This window comes from Passer montanus, unplaced genomic scaffold, assembly GCF_014805655.1.
Source record: "Passer montanus isolate IOZ18808 unplaced genomic scaffold, ASM1480565v1 scaffold20, whole genome shotgun sequence".
Taxonomy (NCBI): Eukaryota; Metazoa; Chordata; class Aves; order Passeriformes; family Passeridae; genus Passer; species Passer montanus.
In genome coordinates this window covers 206,514-223,479 of record NW_024366592.1, presented here as the reverse complement: position 1 = coordinate 223,479, position 16,966 = coordinate 206,514, and the positions used below count along the sequence as shown (strand labels likewise).

Genomic DNA, 16,966 nt, shown 5'->3' with positions numbered 1-16,966 from the left:
TCCCCGCCGCCGTGCCCGTGAGGGATTAGCGGTGCTCGTGAGGGGACCCTGCGTGCCCGTGAAGGGATCTGCAATGCCCGTGAAGGGATCGGTGGTGCCCATTGAGGGGACCCTGCCGTGCCCGTGAGGGGACCCGCGGTGCCCGTGAAGGAACTCTGCGTGCCCGTGAAGAGGACCCTGTGTGCCCGTGAGGGGACCCTGTGTGCCCGTGAAGGGATCCGAGGTGCCCGTGAAGGGATCAGTGGTGCCCATTGAGGGGACCCTGCCGTGCCCGTGAAGGGATCAGCGGTGCCCGTGAAGGGGATCCTATGTGCTTGTGAGAGAACCCTGCGTGCCCATGAAGGGATCCGCCGTGCCCGTGAGGGGACCCGCCGTGCCCGGTGCCAGCGCAGCCCCGCCTGCCCCGCCCTCCGCCGGGGCCACCCTGCCCCGGCTCTGCTCCTTCTCCAGCGCCAGCCGGGGATGTCCCCGCCCCGCTGTGGGGCACTGGTGCCGCGGGGATTTGTCCTGGAGCGAGGCGGGGGAACCGGGAGCGCCTCGTTCCCGGCTGCCGGCGCGTCCCGCGGCACTCCCCGCTGTCCATGGAGCCGGCGGCTGGGATGCCCGGTGGATTCGAACCGAGATTCCCGGGGGATTCCAGGAGGGGGATTCACGCTGGGATCCCCGGCAGACTCCCCCGCCACCGCCCCTTCGCGCCGGGGGCGGCGGCCGCCGCCGCTCCGCCCTCCCCGCGTTGTTTGTCCCCCGGCGCGCTCCGTAGCGCGTGCGGCAGGAGGCGGAGGTGGCGGCGGCGGCGGCGGAGGTGGAGGTGGAGGTGGTGGCCGCCGCCGCCGCCGGTGGGGCTGGATCCTCCTCGTCATCGTCGCCGCCGCCGCCTTCGTCCTCGGCCGCGGCGGAGCCGGAGCCGCTGCTGCTGCTGAACGGCGAGGCGGAGAGCATGTCGGAGCCGAGCCCGGAGAGCGCCAGCCAGGCCGGGGACGGGGAGGACGAGGACGAGGAGGAGGAAGAGGAGGAGGAGGAGGGCGGCGAGGAGGAGGAGAGCAGCCTGGTGGGCAGCAGCAGCAGCAGCAGCAGCACGAGCAGCGGCTGCTGCAGCGACGAGACCCGCTCGCCGAGCCCCGGCGGCGGCAGCGAGGCCGACGCCAAGGAGGAGCCCAAGGGCCCCCGGGGCAGCCAGGAGGACGGGCCGGGCCGCGGCGGGGGCGGCAGCAGCTCCAGCAGCGTGTCCAGCGGCGGCGACGAGGGCTACGGCACCGGCCCCGGCACGGGCGGCGGCAGCAGCTGCGGCAGCGCCACGTCGGGCGGCCGGCGGGGCAGCCTGGAGATGTCCTCGGACGGCGAGCCCCTCAGCCGCATGGACTCGGAGGACAGGTCAGTGCCCGGCCTCGGCAGCCCCCGCTGCCCGGGCGCCGCCCCGCTCCCTCCCGCGGCTGTCACGGCAGCCACAGGTTTCCCCGGCCAACTTGTGCCGGGCCCCCGCCCCTGCTCCCCGGGGCCCCCCGGCTGCCCGATGGCCGCGGAGGAGGGGGCGCTCCCCGGCCACCGCGGCCCCGCCGGGCGCTGCCGCCGCCTCCTCCTGCGGGGCCTCTTGCCTCGGAAGCTGCGGATTTTTCTCAGATGGTGCTCTCGGGGTTCTTCAGGGCTGTGTCTTGCGGCAAAGCGCAGGTGGGGTGAAGCTTCGGGGTGGGGAATGCATCTCTGGATGCGGTTTGACCTGCGCCCGCAACAGGGTCTCTGCTCTAGAGGGAGAAAACCGAGTGAAAGCCTCGTAAAATGTGAGGGGGAAAAAACCGAGTTTGCTGAAATAAAAAGGAGACCAGCCTTTCCTGCATTGCGTGTGCACAAGTAATAATCGTGCACGGTGTGAAGTGGGGCTCAGAGTCACCTTTGAATGAGTTCTGTAATTGTGGATTTCAGAATCTGTAAGGATGAATTCTTGAGCTTTTGTGTGTTAAAGCTGCGCATTTAATTTTACCAAGATTCTAGCTCGGTTCTGGTGAAAAGGCACAGCCGAGTTCTCACACATGGTTGAATTCGACCATTCAGGTCTGTTTCAGCCTACTGAGTCAAGCATTTCAAAGAACACGGCTTATGTAGGAGCTCTCCTGGATGTTGTATGCAACAGTTTACTTGAAAACCTGAAAATAGGATGGAAAAAGGACGTAAAAACAGTGAAAATGCTGTGTGTTCCTTTCTAATTAGTCCTTTCAAATAGTTAAGAAACTTGTACGATTTTTCTATATGTTTAGCAGAAAAAGTATCAGACTTCTCTGCTAGAGTTACACTTAAGTAACAATTAGAATTTTATTTGCATTTTCTTAGGATAGTTTCACTGTTAAGTGTGGAGAATTACGTGGTTTGGTTCAGAAATGTACTTTGAATATATGTTAGATCAAAATCTTTGTAACTGTACAAGTACCTATATTTCAGAATGAAAACGGGGCATGACTGGACCTAACCTCGAAGATTAAAACCAGCCCAGCAAACCCCTCGTGTTCCCCAAAACCATGTAATTGGCCTAAAAGTCTTAGGAAGACAGAAAAAAATTCAGGTTTTTGGTTCCCATCAGACTTCTGAGACTCACAGAAGTCACGTTTTCTTTCTTCTAAACTTATGCGAGTGGAAAAGGGGTGTGGATGTTTGGGTTTGTTTGTAGGTTTGTTTGTTTTCTGTTTTTTTCAAAAGCTGAGATTTTACGTGCAATTGACTAAGTATGGGAGTAGACTTCTGGAAAAACACCAGGTACATAAAGGAGCTTTAGGGTGACAGTTTTTTCTTTTTCATAGAGTGAAAGTCTGAATCTAATCCTGATCTCATCCAAGTGCGTGTCGGGCTTGAGGAAATAACAGAAATAACTTGCAGGGGTTTTCTGGAAGTAGCGTCATTATGCCTTGCCCTGTGCCCTCCGGAGCTGGTTGCTACTTTCTTTCTCTGTCATTGTTCTCGTGGTCCTCTGGCTGTACGTGGTTAAATCCTCGTGTGTGTGTCCCTGCTCCTTCCCTTTACCACCAGGAGCAGGACTCTTTGTGTTTAGTGGTTTAACTAAGGACTGTGCCTTGTTTTCAATCTTTGCAAAGTTTTCTCTTGACCTGCCAGGATGGAAACTTGGGGTGTTGAGGGTGCGTTTTGTGCTGTAATTGCAAGGCCTGCTTGTTGAGTTGGTGGGAGAAGAGCAATGCTGCCAAGAGTGCCATTTGTTATTCCTGGGGTTGGAAAATTTCGTTTGGTGTGCACTCTTTGCTGCAGCGTGTTAGAATGCTTTATTATTTTTGTCACATGTAGTCCAGCAAGTTGCTCGCTTGACATCGTGATCCAAATGATTGCTGCTGCTTGGAAGGCAGCCACAGCATAATCCTGTGCCTTTCAGATGGTCACACAGACAAGCAGAGTGTTGCAAAAGGTAGGGATGTGCTGAGGAGTTAGAGTGTGTAAATTGGAATAGTGAAATACCAAGGAAGAGCTGGAAGCAGCTTAGACTTAATATATTGAAATCCTGAAAGAATAAATTATTTGTTGATTTGGTCACCTCCGGATTGAAATGTAAATTCTGTGACTGTTAGAGAATGATATTTTATTGTTATTTAAGTGTTGTTAATTTGGGGTAGTTAGTTGTGCAGTACTTCATGACCTTTGCTGACTCCCCGTGTCTCTGAAGTCCTGAGGAGCTCGGTGTCTGACTCTCAGAGTGTTGTAAAGATTCCTTGGTCACCTCCGGATTGAAATGTAAATTCTGTGACTGTTAGAGAATGATATTTTATTGTTATTTAAGTGTTGTTTAATTTGGGGTAGTTAGTTGTGCAGTACTTCATGACCTTTGCTGACTCCCCGTGTCTCCGAAGTCCTGAGGAGCTCGGTGTCTGACTCTGTGTGTTGTAAAGATTCTCTGGGGAGGGAGTAGAGAGAAAAGGGAAGAGATGGAACTAACAGGCTTGACTTCTCAGAGCCTGGGTTTAGCCAGAGGAAGCTGGGAGGAGAGTGTTCTCAGCAAAGACTCTCCTGCTGTCAGCAGGTTTGGTAACATTCACATCATGCCCCTGGGCTTGGGATTTTTTTTCTTGCTTCCTCTTTAGAAAATTTGAATGAATTAAAGGGTGTGGTAAGAGGGCCTGAATTACGTGAGTGATCAAATTCCCATTTCCTTGTGCATGCTCTTTATCATTCTCCACGTTGTGTTATCTCTGACTTTTCCTTTAGTGATATCAAATACAAATGAAGCAGATGAAGAGGAAAATCTTGCATATGGTCAAAATAGAGCTACTGTTCAACAACTTCTATTTTTAACATTTTACTGTATTTCGAGAGTATCTGCTGACAGCAAAAAATAATTTGTAGGAAATTGGTCAGTATTTATAATAACACGAGAAATAAATAAAGAGGTGACTATCAATGCCCTGAAATTTAGGGTGAATTTTAACCCTCCATTTCCATACCTGCAGATAGACTTTGTACTTTGCTGCAACATGCTTATCTTCCCTCCCAAAAAACCCAGAAAGGAAAAAGCAAAGCCCAGACTGACACCTAGGATAAACAACCAAGGTGGCATTTTCAGCACACAGGAGAGTTCAGTGCACTGACTCTAGGACTGGCAGGTATCTCGTTGATCTGTAGTAGTTCCATTTTTTCCCTGGGAATTGTGCTAAGTTCCCACTGCTGTGCAGGAGTTTGTCTGTGACTTTTGTGAGCCAGCTCAGATCAGCTGGCTGAGTAATAATAGTCTGCATTCAAGCCTAGTGATCCTCTGGATTTACAGTTGGAACAATGACTATTATCAGCACGTGAATGCTGCTCATTTTCTTGTGCCTTTCCCCAACTTGAGAACTGTGCTGAAAGGATGGATGTGTTCTTCCAGCTCTGGAGCTGCTAGTCTTGCTGTAATGCTGGGAAACATTTGACAGGACTTGAAAAAATAATGGTTCAGTTAACTATAAACACTGAAGCTGGACCTAAGCAAATGCATGGATTTGGTTATAAACCAGCTGAGCTGAGCGTGATGGAGATGCATCTGCAGCTCCCTGCTGTTGTTACTGCTGAATTATGATATTTTCTTACAAACACTTAGTTTACTGAAATAATTTAAATATTGTTTACTGGAACACTTATTATGGAAATGTATTTAAATCTGAAATAGTTTCATCGTCAGATTTTGTTTGGTTTAGAAAGCAGTGGTAGGTCTCGCAGTTGGAAGTTGCTGAGCAGAAATTTGAGTAGTAAATCTGTATGAAGAGCTTTTTTTGTTCACCCTTGTGAATTTGTCTTGTCACCTGGAAGTTACCCCTGGTTTACTATTCTTACATTATCTTTACCCCTCTTAGCAGTTTTTCCTTTGCTCCCTCCTGCTCCTGGCTGGGCAGTGAGCATGGGGAAGGTGCATTGGGGCTGCAGGATCAGCTGTTCTGCTGCGGGAGCTGGGAGTGCTGATTGATGTGCTCCTGGGCCAAGTGCAGCAGGTTGGCTTTGGACCTGTGTAATAATCTGTCCCTTAGGCACAGCACTAAATAATGCCCATCTTACAGGCAATTTTTCATGAAACTTGTAAGGCTTTATTTTCTTTTTCTTTTCTTTTTTTGTTTGTTTTGTTTGTTTGTTGGGAAACACTTAGTTTACTGAAATAATTTAAATATTGTTTACTGGAACACTTATTATGGAAATGTATTTAAATCTGAAATAGTTTCATCGTCAGATTTTGTTTGGTTTAGAAAGCAGTGGTAGGTCTCGCAGTTGGAAGTTGCTGAGCAGAAATTTGAGTAGTAAATCTGTATGAAGAGCTTTTTTTGTTCACCCTTGTGAATTTGTCTTGTCACCTGGAAGTTACCCCTGGTTTACTATTCTTACATTATCTTTACCCCTCTTAGCAGTTTTTCCTTTGCTCCCTCCTGCTCCTGGCTGGGCAGTGAGCATGGGGAAGGTGCATTGGGGCTGCAGGATCAGCTGTTCTGCTGCGGGAGCTGGGAGTGCTGATTGATGTGCTCCTGGGCCAAGTGCAGCAGGTTGGCTTTGGACCTGTGTAATAATCTGTCCCTTAGGCACAGCACTAAATAATGCCCATCTTACAGGCAGTTTTTCATGAAACTTGTAAGGCTTTATTTTCTTTTTCTTTTCTTTTTTTGTTTTGTTTGTTTGTTGGAGATTTTTTGGGAGGGGATAACCTTTTCATGTTTTTTGTTACTCACCAACGAGTCAGTTATTGTGGGGCCCTGACTCAAGGAGTACTTAATGGCAGTTTGTGTTCTTAACCACATAAGACTTGCAAAATACTTCTAGAAATGTTATTATTCTGTTCCTATTGAATAGATGAGCAGTTTGAAAACACATGTCAGATAAGTTTTTCAGTAGTAAACTTTTCTGTGCTTCAGATTATGATGTTTTTTCATTTTACTGAGTGAAGTGACAGTGTGGAACTAATGGGTTGAAAGATAAGAGGTTTAGATATGAAAATTCCAGGCTCTAGTCTGAGTTTTTTTAAATCTCATATAAAATGAAGGCCTTGTCAACCTTTAAGATGTATGCTGATTTAAAAATACTAGTTTTAATTCTAGGCTTTATTTTGTCTATCTTTTAAAATCTTAAAAGTGAAGAACTTCCAGGATTGGCTTGGCAATGGCACTCAAGTTGTGTGAGTGACATTTATGAAGGCAGAGCAGTAAATCTGAAATACAATCCTGAGGACATGTGGTACTAATAGGTGTGTTTCACGGATCCATGTGACCAGATTAAAAAGTGCTTCAGGCCTCTCTTTGCTGCATAGTCTCACTTGTTCCTATGCAGGAAGTGAAGAATCATTCATTAGCACTTATGGCAAGGTGGTTAAGTCGTTAAATTTTTTTTTTGAGTGTGTGTAATATTGCCATGTCACAGTGAACTATACAGAGGTTTACCCGAGTTGCAGAAATTCTGCTGAAAATTGTATTTGCTGTATTTCTAACTGCTTTTATTGTTGCTGTAGTTATTTGCTTTCAAATTGCAAAATAAACCCCTTGTTTCTGTAATGGTTATGTTCAGGCCTTTCTGGCACGGGAGAAAATAGCTTTTGATGGGTAGACAAAACAGCCCAGATATTTTGTATGGTGAGTATCTTTATTACTGAAGCTGTTGGTTGGTATAATTGAGTGGTTAACATGAGGTCTTTTTGTGAACTAGATGAAAGAGCTTGGTATAATGAGCTGTTATAGTTATTGTAGTAAGATGTAAATATACTTCATAGAATTTGAGAAAAACATTTTCCTATTCAGTGTAAGACAGAATTAGTTTTGCTTTTATGTAGGATTTGAACGTCCACACCGGTCTGTGTGCGTGTTGTGTTAAGTTTGTGACATCGTCAAGTCTGGTAACTTCTAAATACAAGGTTTAATAGATGGGTTTTTTCAGGGAATTGCCTGGGCAGTAATGGAAAAAACTGTCTTGATTTTTCCTTCCCCCCCTGGCTTTTTTTTTGCCTTTCCCTGTTTCACTTTGCAGTGAAGTTAAACAGGGTGTCACACGCAGCCGTTTGGCAGAGCTGTGACATCACATTCTGGAGCTGGTCACAGATAAAGCCACCTCTCTTGGATGGTGCAGTGGAAATGTTCCACCATACCACTCGTGCTCAGATCTTTCCACAGCTTTCTAGTACTTCTCATATATTGACATATTTTTTTAAAACCCCTGCCCAGCTGGAGAGGAGCGGTGGGGGAGTGAGCAGCAGGGAGAGCTGGCGTGGAAGTGAGCAGTGTGGAAATCCACCTAGAACCCCTTGCCTTGGGGTGCTTGGAGAGCAGTCTGGTGTTGGCTGGGAAAGTGGTGCACGGCAGAGCAGGGAGATGGAAGGCAGATGGAGCTTTCGAGACAAGAATAGAGGTTTCTGGCAAGGGGATGATGTGAGATACACACAGAAAACTTCTGGGATGAGAGGGAACGAGATTTGTCTGATAGCCTGAGGGGAAAAAGAGAACTTAACCCAAAGAAAGTGAAAAATTGGTCTCTGCTGTAAAGTAGCCAAGTAATTGCAGGGAGTCATCGAGACAGGTGGGAATGCCATCTCCAGTGAAGTTGTGCAGGAGACAGAGCAGTAGAGGGTAAGGAAATTCTTCGTATGAGCTGTGAGTTTTGTCCACTCTCCCTGTTCCTGTTAAAAAGATATGATGGCATGACTTGCAGAAATACAAAGTGGCAATTTTGTAAGATTCCCTGAGGTAGAGATTTCTTTGGTTCTCTATCCATGTAACTGATTCTTTTTTATAACTATATGTTTTCTGTCTGGGCTTGTTCAAAAAATATTTGTTTTAGAAAATGAAATATAAATATTCCATGTTGTGCTCGCTGCTTATCATTGGTTTTGTGATACGCAAAGATAGTGATTACAATTGTGGTTTTGCAGCATTCAAAGGTAACAAACAGCTGGGGAAAATTTTTGAAGCCTTTTGAGATGCTGAAGTACTTTCTTCCCCCCTTAAGAATGATAAAATGTAAAGCAAGAAAGACCTGGGATTTATTTTCCCATATCTAATTTTCTTCTCTACACTAGAATGTACATTCTTAAATAAATTTTGCTGAACTTCTGTTGCTAATGTTTAATGAATTCTTTCTTTATTTGATAGAGGTTACTTAAGGTATATGCCAAGATATTTGATAGAGAAAAGCAAAAGATTTATGACTGTTTATGATTTTGGAAGTCCTGTTGTCATCCTAGTGCAGCATAGAGGAGTGCTGTAATTCAAACAGCTTGTGTAATGTCAGAGGGAGAAAACTGCACCTTGGTGGTTTGAGACTTGTGAAAAACTTACTGTTGTCTCATACAGTGGTTTTATGATTTATTAAATATGCCTAAATAAGAACCTAGCATAAAGAAGTTCCACTTACTATTAATGTCATTCCATGTAGCCTTTTGTATAAATTACTAGCTCCCCTGTAAAATTGCAGTAAAGTCCTTGTTTTGAGCATTTTAGTTAATTGTGCTGTAGTAATGACTTATGTTCCAAATGAAAAAACAAATCTTAAAAATGCAAAGAAAATATTATCAATATGTGCAAAGAAATGTAAATATTTCTTTTTCCATAAAACTCTTTTTGGCATGTCTTTAAGTAGAGTTCCTTAGGTTGACTTGAATGCTAAGTTACAGCTTAGACAGTTGGTACAAGGAGAAGTTAATTCAGTGTCCCACAGAACAGGAGTCAAACCTTCATTTACGATCTTTTTGTTATGAATTAAGCCAGTTAGTGGAGCTGTACTTTGCTGGTTTCTTTGCTTTTGATGCATGGTTAATACTTGAAGTAAATACTTGAAGGAGCAAGTATTCACTGAGGTAGAACTAGACAAGGCTGCTGCTTTCTACAATGCTATCCTAGCTGTGTATGTTTTCCCATTTTAAGTTGAACTTAACGTGATGATAACTGAAACTGGAAGGATTTTTTAGATCTGCTCTCTAAGTTTTCATCTTTCTTTGGTCATTTTAGTTCCATTTGTTTTCTGTGTTCTGGGATGAGAGGAGGCATCCTGAGCTTGAGGGAGCAGATGAAATTTCCTTGACACCGCACCTCTTTCAGTGCTGATTAGACAATTTCATAGTGGTTCTTAAAGTGGGAAGCACTGTTAAAAGAATAAATTATTTCTGGTGGTACTTTAGTGGGTATTTTTCTCTTTTTCTCTGCTTCTCCGAAGCTGTGCTAGTAAACACACTCCCTTTATCAGTAAAGGCTGAAAATTGTGAACCACTTGTTGCTGTTCTCTTAACTTTTCAGGGAGATTATTGACTTGAAGATAACATGGTTCCCAGAAATGAAAGGCAGTTTTATTTGTATCTTTAAGGCAGAGTCGAGTACAGTTTCTTGATTTGTGTAATCCTTTTGCAGAATGTCATCTTTGTGCTGTCATATCACAAGGCACATATGTTTAACCTGCTCTATTTTTGCACTGTTCCTCGGATATTTTGGCATTCCAAATTTCCTCAGTGTCCTTCCAGTTGCTCTGTATGCTGCAAATCCTGTGATGCCCTGGGATTGTGTTATGCAAGTATTATGAGCCCAAATATTCTAGGAATAACAATCTAAATAATCAAATTAAGTGATCCAGGAGAGTGGAAACAGCTCTAGAGGTGGTGAATCATAACACACTTTCTCAGTCTTGTTTTGTTTCCTGTGCATGTTTGTTATTTTAAGTTCCTTCAATTTCTCTATCTCAAAGAGCTTTCCTGTCTTCCCTGGTTTTACATTATCAGGCTGAAGTGTTTGCAGTGTTCCCTTTTCTAGGTGTTTATACTTTATCTAGACGTAGCTTTACTCTAAAATAAGCTGCTGCTTCAAAAAGAATTTAAAAACAAGTTTTTAATGTTACCACTTGCCATGCCGTATGAAATTCTCTCCCTTGAGTATTTTATTTTCTGCTGTGTTGCTTGCTTAGTAGTCATATAACAATACATATATTTAATAAAGAATTTTGCAGTCTTGTTTTGAAGATTGATGTATGAACACTTTTTGAGTCTGTTCGTTTTGAGACGTTTCTGTTAGAATAATGTAATCAGAGTAAAGCATAGATTTGATAGTTTTGATTTCCAGAAAAATGCTTACGTGATTCAGAAGCACAAGTGCTTCCAAGTGAGTGGGTGCTTTCTTCAATCATGCAGCCCTGAAATGAAGGTCTTTTTTTTCTTTATGTTGCCTTAATGTTGCTTTTACTTATTTTTGCCTATCCTGCTTTGCCTGCTTGCCTGTGAAGAGCTGTGGATGGAGTCTGTTGTTCTGTCTGTCTGCTGAGGTTCTTTGTGGGTGTCATGTGCCAAGAGAAGGTGCTGCCTTCGAAACACAGTGGTGGACTTTCACTTCATGTAGTCCTGGCTGATTTTTTTGATCCAGATATTCTGATTTCTTGCTGCCACATGAGTAATCTTTCTCTTTGGCAGCCATTTAGAGTTCCGTATTTTCTCTTTGCTCTGGATTTTTTTTTTTCATGGTGGTTTATCCACATACACTATTTTGTTCTTACTGGTGGTGGGTTTTCCTGAACTCAGCAAATGATCATTTCAGTCATGAAATTATTTTGGATACTTTCTGTACAAAGGTTTAAATGTAAATGGTTTTCTCAGCAAAATCAGCCAAAAAACCCCCTTTAGATACGCAGGTAGCTGGAGTTGCTTTCTGTCTCCTTTGAAGATTCTCTCTGGGCTGGTTGCTGGTTCAATGAAAAGGAACTCTAAGAGCTCTAAAGCATAATGGTATTTTCATGCCACAATCGAACTACATCCATTAAAGTAAGACAAACTGTTTTGCTTGTGAAACATACATGTTTGGTTTAGTGAATTAAATTGATAAATTACTGGAATTTAGTAGGAGGAGTTTATCTGTTTCCAATCTAGATGCATCATAAAATACCAAATTTACCAAAGATGGGCAGAGGAACAAAAACAAAAATCAGGCAAATCTCAAACTTTGCTGGCTCATGGTGATGGCTCATGTTTTGGGAGCTCTGTTTCTCTTAGGACTTGTTTTAATCTTACTTTTAAATTGGCATGATCATTTGGAGAGCGTACAGCCAAAAGATGAACTGAAATCTCCTTGGCCACCTGTGTGTAATTGCCTTGAGCCCTGCATTGTATTGTGTACTGGTACCCCCGTGCAGATGTTGTGACAGTAGCTTCACAAAGACATTGGCATTAAAGTTTGCTTAATTCTCATTAAATGTCAGCAAAAATTAAATCTTAGTACAAAAACATAGGAATTTATTCTTCCTCTGCTTTTGTTTAGGAACTAAAAATCTAATGTTACTACTCTAATCTGTTACTAACCTGTTGTACCCGTGGCCCCTCTGGAATTGTTGGAGAGATTTTAAAATAGGACAGGTAAAGATCCTCCTCTGAATGATGGGAGCTGAGGGTTAATAATTTGATAATTTTGAAGTTTAGTGAGGATTTATCTTTGCTAGCTCTTTGATTGCATTAGGAAGTAGCAAGCACAAATTATTTTGAATTTGGTGGTGTTGAAAAGCTGTTGTTTTTGTGGAACTTGTCCATTGGCCAGAGCTGTACACCACAATTTTCCACCTCTTATCTTGGAAAGTAATAGGAGTAGTAGGGAAAATTGTGAAGTTTCCGTTTTCACTCTCGAGTTTTCTTAGTGAAATGAAAATAATGAGGTGCTGGGGGATGTCACTAAGCATGTCATTATTATTTTCTTTCAATGTTTCTGTTCTGACTTGGTGTTTGTAATTGAATGATTGCAGTTGGTGCTGTTTGTTTTCTTTTGGGATTAGTACCTAGTTGTGATTTAGTCTTCCAGGTGGTAAAAGCTTTTCTGTTGATTTCTAGGTTTTAACCCTTGAAGTTTCTGTGAGATGTGACTGTCATTTACATTGTTCCCATTATTCTGAGGTTGTTTTATCTGACTGTAACTGTTCAGTTTTTCTTTCTTGAGTTTCCCTCATGGATTGAACCAATGTAGCTGCAGCTGTAAGGGGAGGTGACAGATTATTTCACTGACTAGTACAGAGAAAGAAAGAAGCAGGGTATTTATTTTTGTTTGGTTTGTTTTTTTAATCCTTTATCTATTTACGTATTTCCAGTAAGGTGTGTAGCATATGGTTTCAGAGGCAATCTGCTGATTTGATGTTTTCTGGCTGGGTTATCAGTGATTTTCAGAAGAAACTTCTCTAAACTTGCCGCGGTGTGTTGTGCAGCTGGATGGCTGCTCAGCAGCGTTGCTTTCAGCCACCCTGCAGTGCGTGCTCGCTGCAGTTGCCGTTCGTTTTCAATTTGCTGCTTTCCAAGAGCAGGTTTTTCCATATAGGATCTGTCAGGATCGTTTGGTGCCGGCTGAATTCAGCGGGGTCCTTTGGTCACCTCGTGCACCGAACGTGTGGGCGCTGGGAGCTCGGTGGAGGCGCTCTCAGCCAAACGAGCTCCTGTTGATCCGCCTGAAGGGCTGCTTGTTGACCCTCGAGGGCACGGTGTAAGGCCCATCTGTTAGGGCTGCTTTTGCCTCAGGGAAGGTTATTTCAGTTAAGGTCTACAGGGAGTATGTACAGCAGACATTAAAAGTATAATAGCAAATTGATTGGGCTTTTGTGCATGTGTTCCGTGCCTGGCTCTGCTCTCGCTTCAAGTGGGCAGTTGCTAATGGGACTTGGTGGAAACTAAAAATAAAATTATTTTGCTGTTCTTTCAGGTTTTTTTGGTGTTATTCCTTCTCGGCTCTTACTCTGTTGTTCTGAAAGATTAACAATATCAGGGAAAGAATGAATTTTGGGCATTTCATTCATTAAATTCAATAGAAGGAATTACTTGCAGTAGCGAGGAAAACAATGTCCTTGGAGAGCCGTGTGTGTCAGCAGTCATGTGCAGTATACCATTTTATTTAATGCATTAAATCATAGTCTCCTTATATTTTTATTCACATTTAAATGTGCACAAAAATTAGGGCCAAGTTGTATAATATGTAGTTTAAAATTTGTGCATTTTAAATTGTGAATAATTTGGATTTCGTTTTTCTCCTTATAGATAATATCTACATTTACAAAACTCCAACAGTGGCTTAATTTTGCTTAAAGGAACAGAATAATCCAGAATGTAAAATGCTTGAAAAATGCTTTTTGTTTTCCGTGAATTGAAAATGACTAGCAGCTTCTTACAAGCTTTTAGGTATTCTTTTTTGTTTCAGGGTTGTTTTTAAGTAGAGTTTGAACTGAATTAACCAGCTAGACACATTTAATTGTGTAATCACTAACCTTTTAACATGAAAGTGCTGCTAAAAATACCTTAATGTACTTGATAATGAAGATAGTATTATTTCTAGCCACAGGTACAATAAGTAGAGGTAAAAATAAGACCTGAAACAATGCCTTTGAGGTAATGATTCCTCTATCTAAGCTTGCATGGTTTTGCTTAATGAACACATTTTAAATGTCAGTAGGGTTTCAAAGCTGTTGATCTCTTGGTAGAGGGAAAATTTGTAGGAGGAGAAAAAAACGTCTGACCCCTCTGAGAAGATTCTGTGTTTTCAGTTCTACCTTGCTGTGTTTGGCAGACGCTGCCAGCGTTTGCAGACTTGGTGAAATGAGGTGTGGGTTTAGTAAGGCATTCAGTTCTTGCCTCTAGACCTGTGATTTTTACGTCAAGTTGATTCAGGTGCTCGATTAGGTTGAAAATAGGGACAACATAAGCTCGAAGATCATGTTGTGCTTGCTGTAACAGTTCTAAATTTTAGTAATTAGTCAGTCTTTTGAATGGAGCTTCTTAAAAACTGCTATTGTGTATGCAGGCTCTCTCCAGCAGTGACTGTTTTTGATGCTCTATTGTTTGGGATGACCCCTGAGCTGAACTCTCTGGAACTCAAATGTCTAATGTTCTTCATCAGGCCATGGTCTATAGATCCATTACAATGGAGCTGGAGCCTGCCTACAGCTTGGGAGCAAACGCAGACCTGTCTGTCACTGGCAGGAGGGGAATGCCACAAGCGCTTCGGTTCTGCTCGTGTCATTCTGCTTTGATAGTGGCAGGCAGGCTTTAAACAGATCCCCTGCCTGCGAGAGAGACTTAGCCAAAGGCAGAGAAACTTGCTTTAACTTAGCTAAAATCTGTTTCAGTGTCTCTGTTCTCTTACCAGGATGTCCATGTTTTTCTTACTTTGTTTTCTCCTCTTATGCACATGATTGTTTTCCCACTTGTAGGCTTTATGGATTTGGGGTGAGAAAGCAGAAGGGTGTAATTTCCATTCCTACCTTCCCTTTGTTAAGGAGCCTTTCCCTCTGTCAGATCATCCCAAGCAGATAGAAAGTTGTATTGGATTGGAAAGCCCCTTTCATGGACTGGAAGGTGCAGACACTTTTTCTGTAGTCCAAGCCCATCTTGGGCTCAGTGTTTGTGAAGACATCTTATTTGCTTGTGTGTCCTGTCCTCATGCCCTTTGTGAAATGCTGAGAAACAAAAAAGTGGGTGAGTTGGCAAGCTCTAGCAGACACAGTGTTGCAGTTAAGTCTTCAGAGACTTAGTAGCAGCCACAGCTCTGACTGTAAAACTTATCTTTCTGCTTCATCTCCAAATGGGCAGGTCAAGAGACCGCCCAAGTCAGTGTCTTTGATGTTACATGTACTGCAGAGTATTCTCTGAAAAGCTTCCTGATATTTTCTCAGTGTAAGAAAGACGACAGAAAACTACACACACTTGAGCTGTGCTGGGCACTGGTCTTTCACAGATTCTCTTTGCAGCCTTTACCTCTTTAGTGAGGGACAGAACTTGCTAAGTGAGACAGAAAGTAATTCTAGATTTCTTAGTACTGGGAGGCACCTGATCACCTGAAATATGCTGGTTCTGGAGGCACGGAAGAGGAAACAAAAAATGTATGTTAGAATTTTATTTAACAAATACTAGAGAAGGAATGGCTAGGGCAGTGAGTTTCTAGAAGGAAGAAGGGTATTTTATCTTAAATATTAAGCTGTTGTTGCTTAACTGGATTTGACTTATATATTTTCCCATTTTTACACAGGATTTTGAATAGCTTATAGAATCATAGTTCAATGTAGCACTTCATTCTCTGTTTCCAACTTCTATATGCTACTACTTTAAGTGCTATGGGCTGCCTTTTTTTATTCCACTTCCTCTGACACAAAATTTTGATGCCGTGTTAATCTGTTAGCCTTTAGCAAACACTTAGGCTATTAAACCCGAACCCAGCAAACATTTAAACAGTAATAGCTAAATTAGCTTGTTACTGGTTTCTTATGTCATTAATAACCCTACTTGTCATGATAGCTTTTGCTGGGATCAGTTAAATTTTACATATTTTTCTCCAGAAGGCAGGATAGCTTATAAAAAACCACAAAGCCTAAGCATTTGCATTCCTTAGGCTGCAAAATTGGAGACTTGTAATTTTGTATCAAGGTATGTTGCACTGCACTGGCAATGTGAACTAAACTGTCATGCTTCTGGTTGATAATTTTCAGGGTCTTTTTTATCTCTTAGAGGAATTAAGTGGATTTCATGCCTGTGAAACAGAGAAACCACACACACACACCTGTGTGAGGATGCACTTTTCCCCTGCCCCAAAGTGCTTTCACAGAACTTGTTCAGGGTTATGTTTTCTCATTGCTTTCCCACTTTAGACCAGGCTGTCAACCCAGGGAGCTGTTAAATACCCCTCATCCTCTGCCCTGTGGTCAGCAGCAGCACACATCCTCTCAGTCAGAAGTCTGCTTGTAGTGCTTGTGGGGTGTGTGAGAACAGCCCTAATGCTGGCTGTGGGTGTAGAAACTGGTACTGACTGGAAATAGCTTTGAAGCTTGAACTCCTCCTTGAAAGCGTTTGGGAAGCAGTTTCCTTTGGTACCTTTCAGCTGTGGGAAAGGCAGGGTTATTTATGGAGCTGAGCTGGTGTGAGGCAGCTGTTGCACGAGTGCTGTGTGTGCAGTGCTTTGCCATCCTTGGCTAAGCAGCTTCCTGTCGGGACCACTGATCCGTGTAACAGCGCTGTCTGTGGCAGAAGTGGTTGGGCTTTGTGCCATCCTGTGTGTCCAAACCTACTTCCAAGTGTGATTTTGAGAAAGCTGCACTTGGAGAGCTTAAACTGAGGGGGAGGTGAGGTGGTGGCACAATTAACTATAATTCATTATTCAATTTTGCTGTCATCATGGGTAAATTTTGCTTTCGCAGTGCAGTTTTACAGGCTTTATTTTTGGGATCATTTTTTGGCCTAGGCATCAGCTGAGGAAGGAGAAGATGTCAGTCCCATAATTGCATCTGTTGTGAGCCTGGCACAGTGGAAAAATTAGGATTACTTGCAACAGGTTTTGCAGATAAAGCTTCTGACAATTTCCTCCAGGGATCCTAAGATGCTGTTACAGTACATGTAGTTAGTGGCTCTTAATGCTCTTGGGGCAGGGAGTTTCATCTTAGGGCCAGTGGAATACTTTTTTACTTGCTAGTAACAGGTTGGGAGGTTGTATGGCATAAAAAAAAAATCAAGATTATTGGAGGGGAAGGGAGACATGGGGAGGGATCATGGAAAGCTCTG

General features: G+C 43.3%; 1 protein-coding gene across 1 annotated transcript in view; it reads left to right on the top strand.

Moving 5' to 3' along the window:
- Positions 1-337: 337 nt before the first annotated feature.
- The window catches only part of AEBP2 (AE binding protein 2), a 41,157-nt gene continuing 24,528 nt past the window's right edge, over positions 338-16,966 (top strand). Inside the window, exons 1-2 of the mRNA XM_039708264.1 lie at positions 338-694; positions 761-1,371. Coding sequence (XP_039564198.1) covers positions 338-694; positions 761-1,371 — 968 coding nt within the window. The remainder of the gene's footprint in view (positions 695-760; positions 1,372-16,966) is intronic.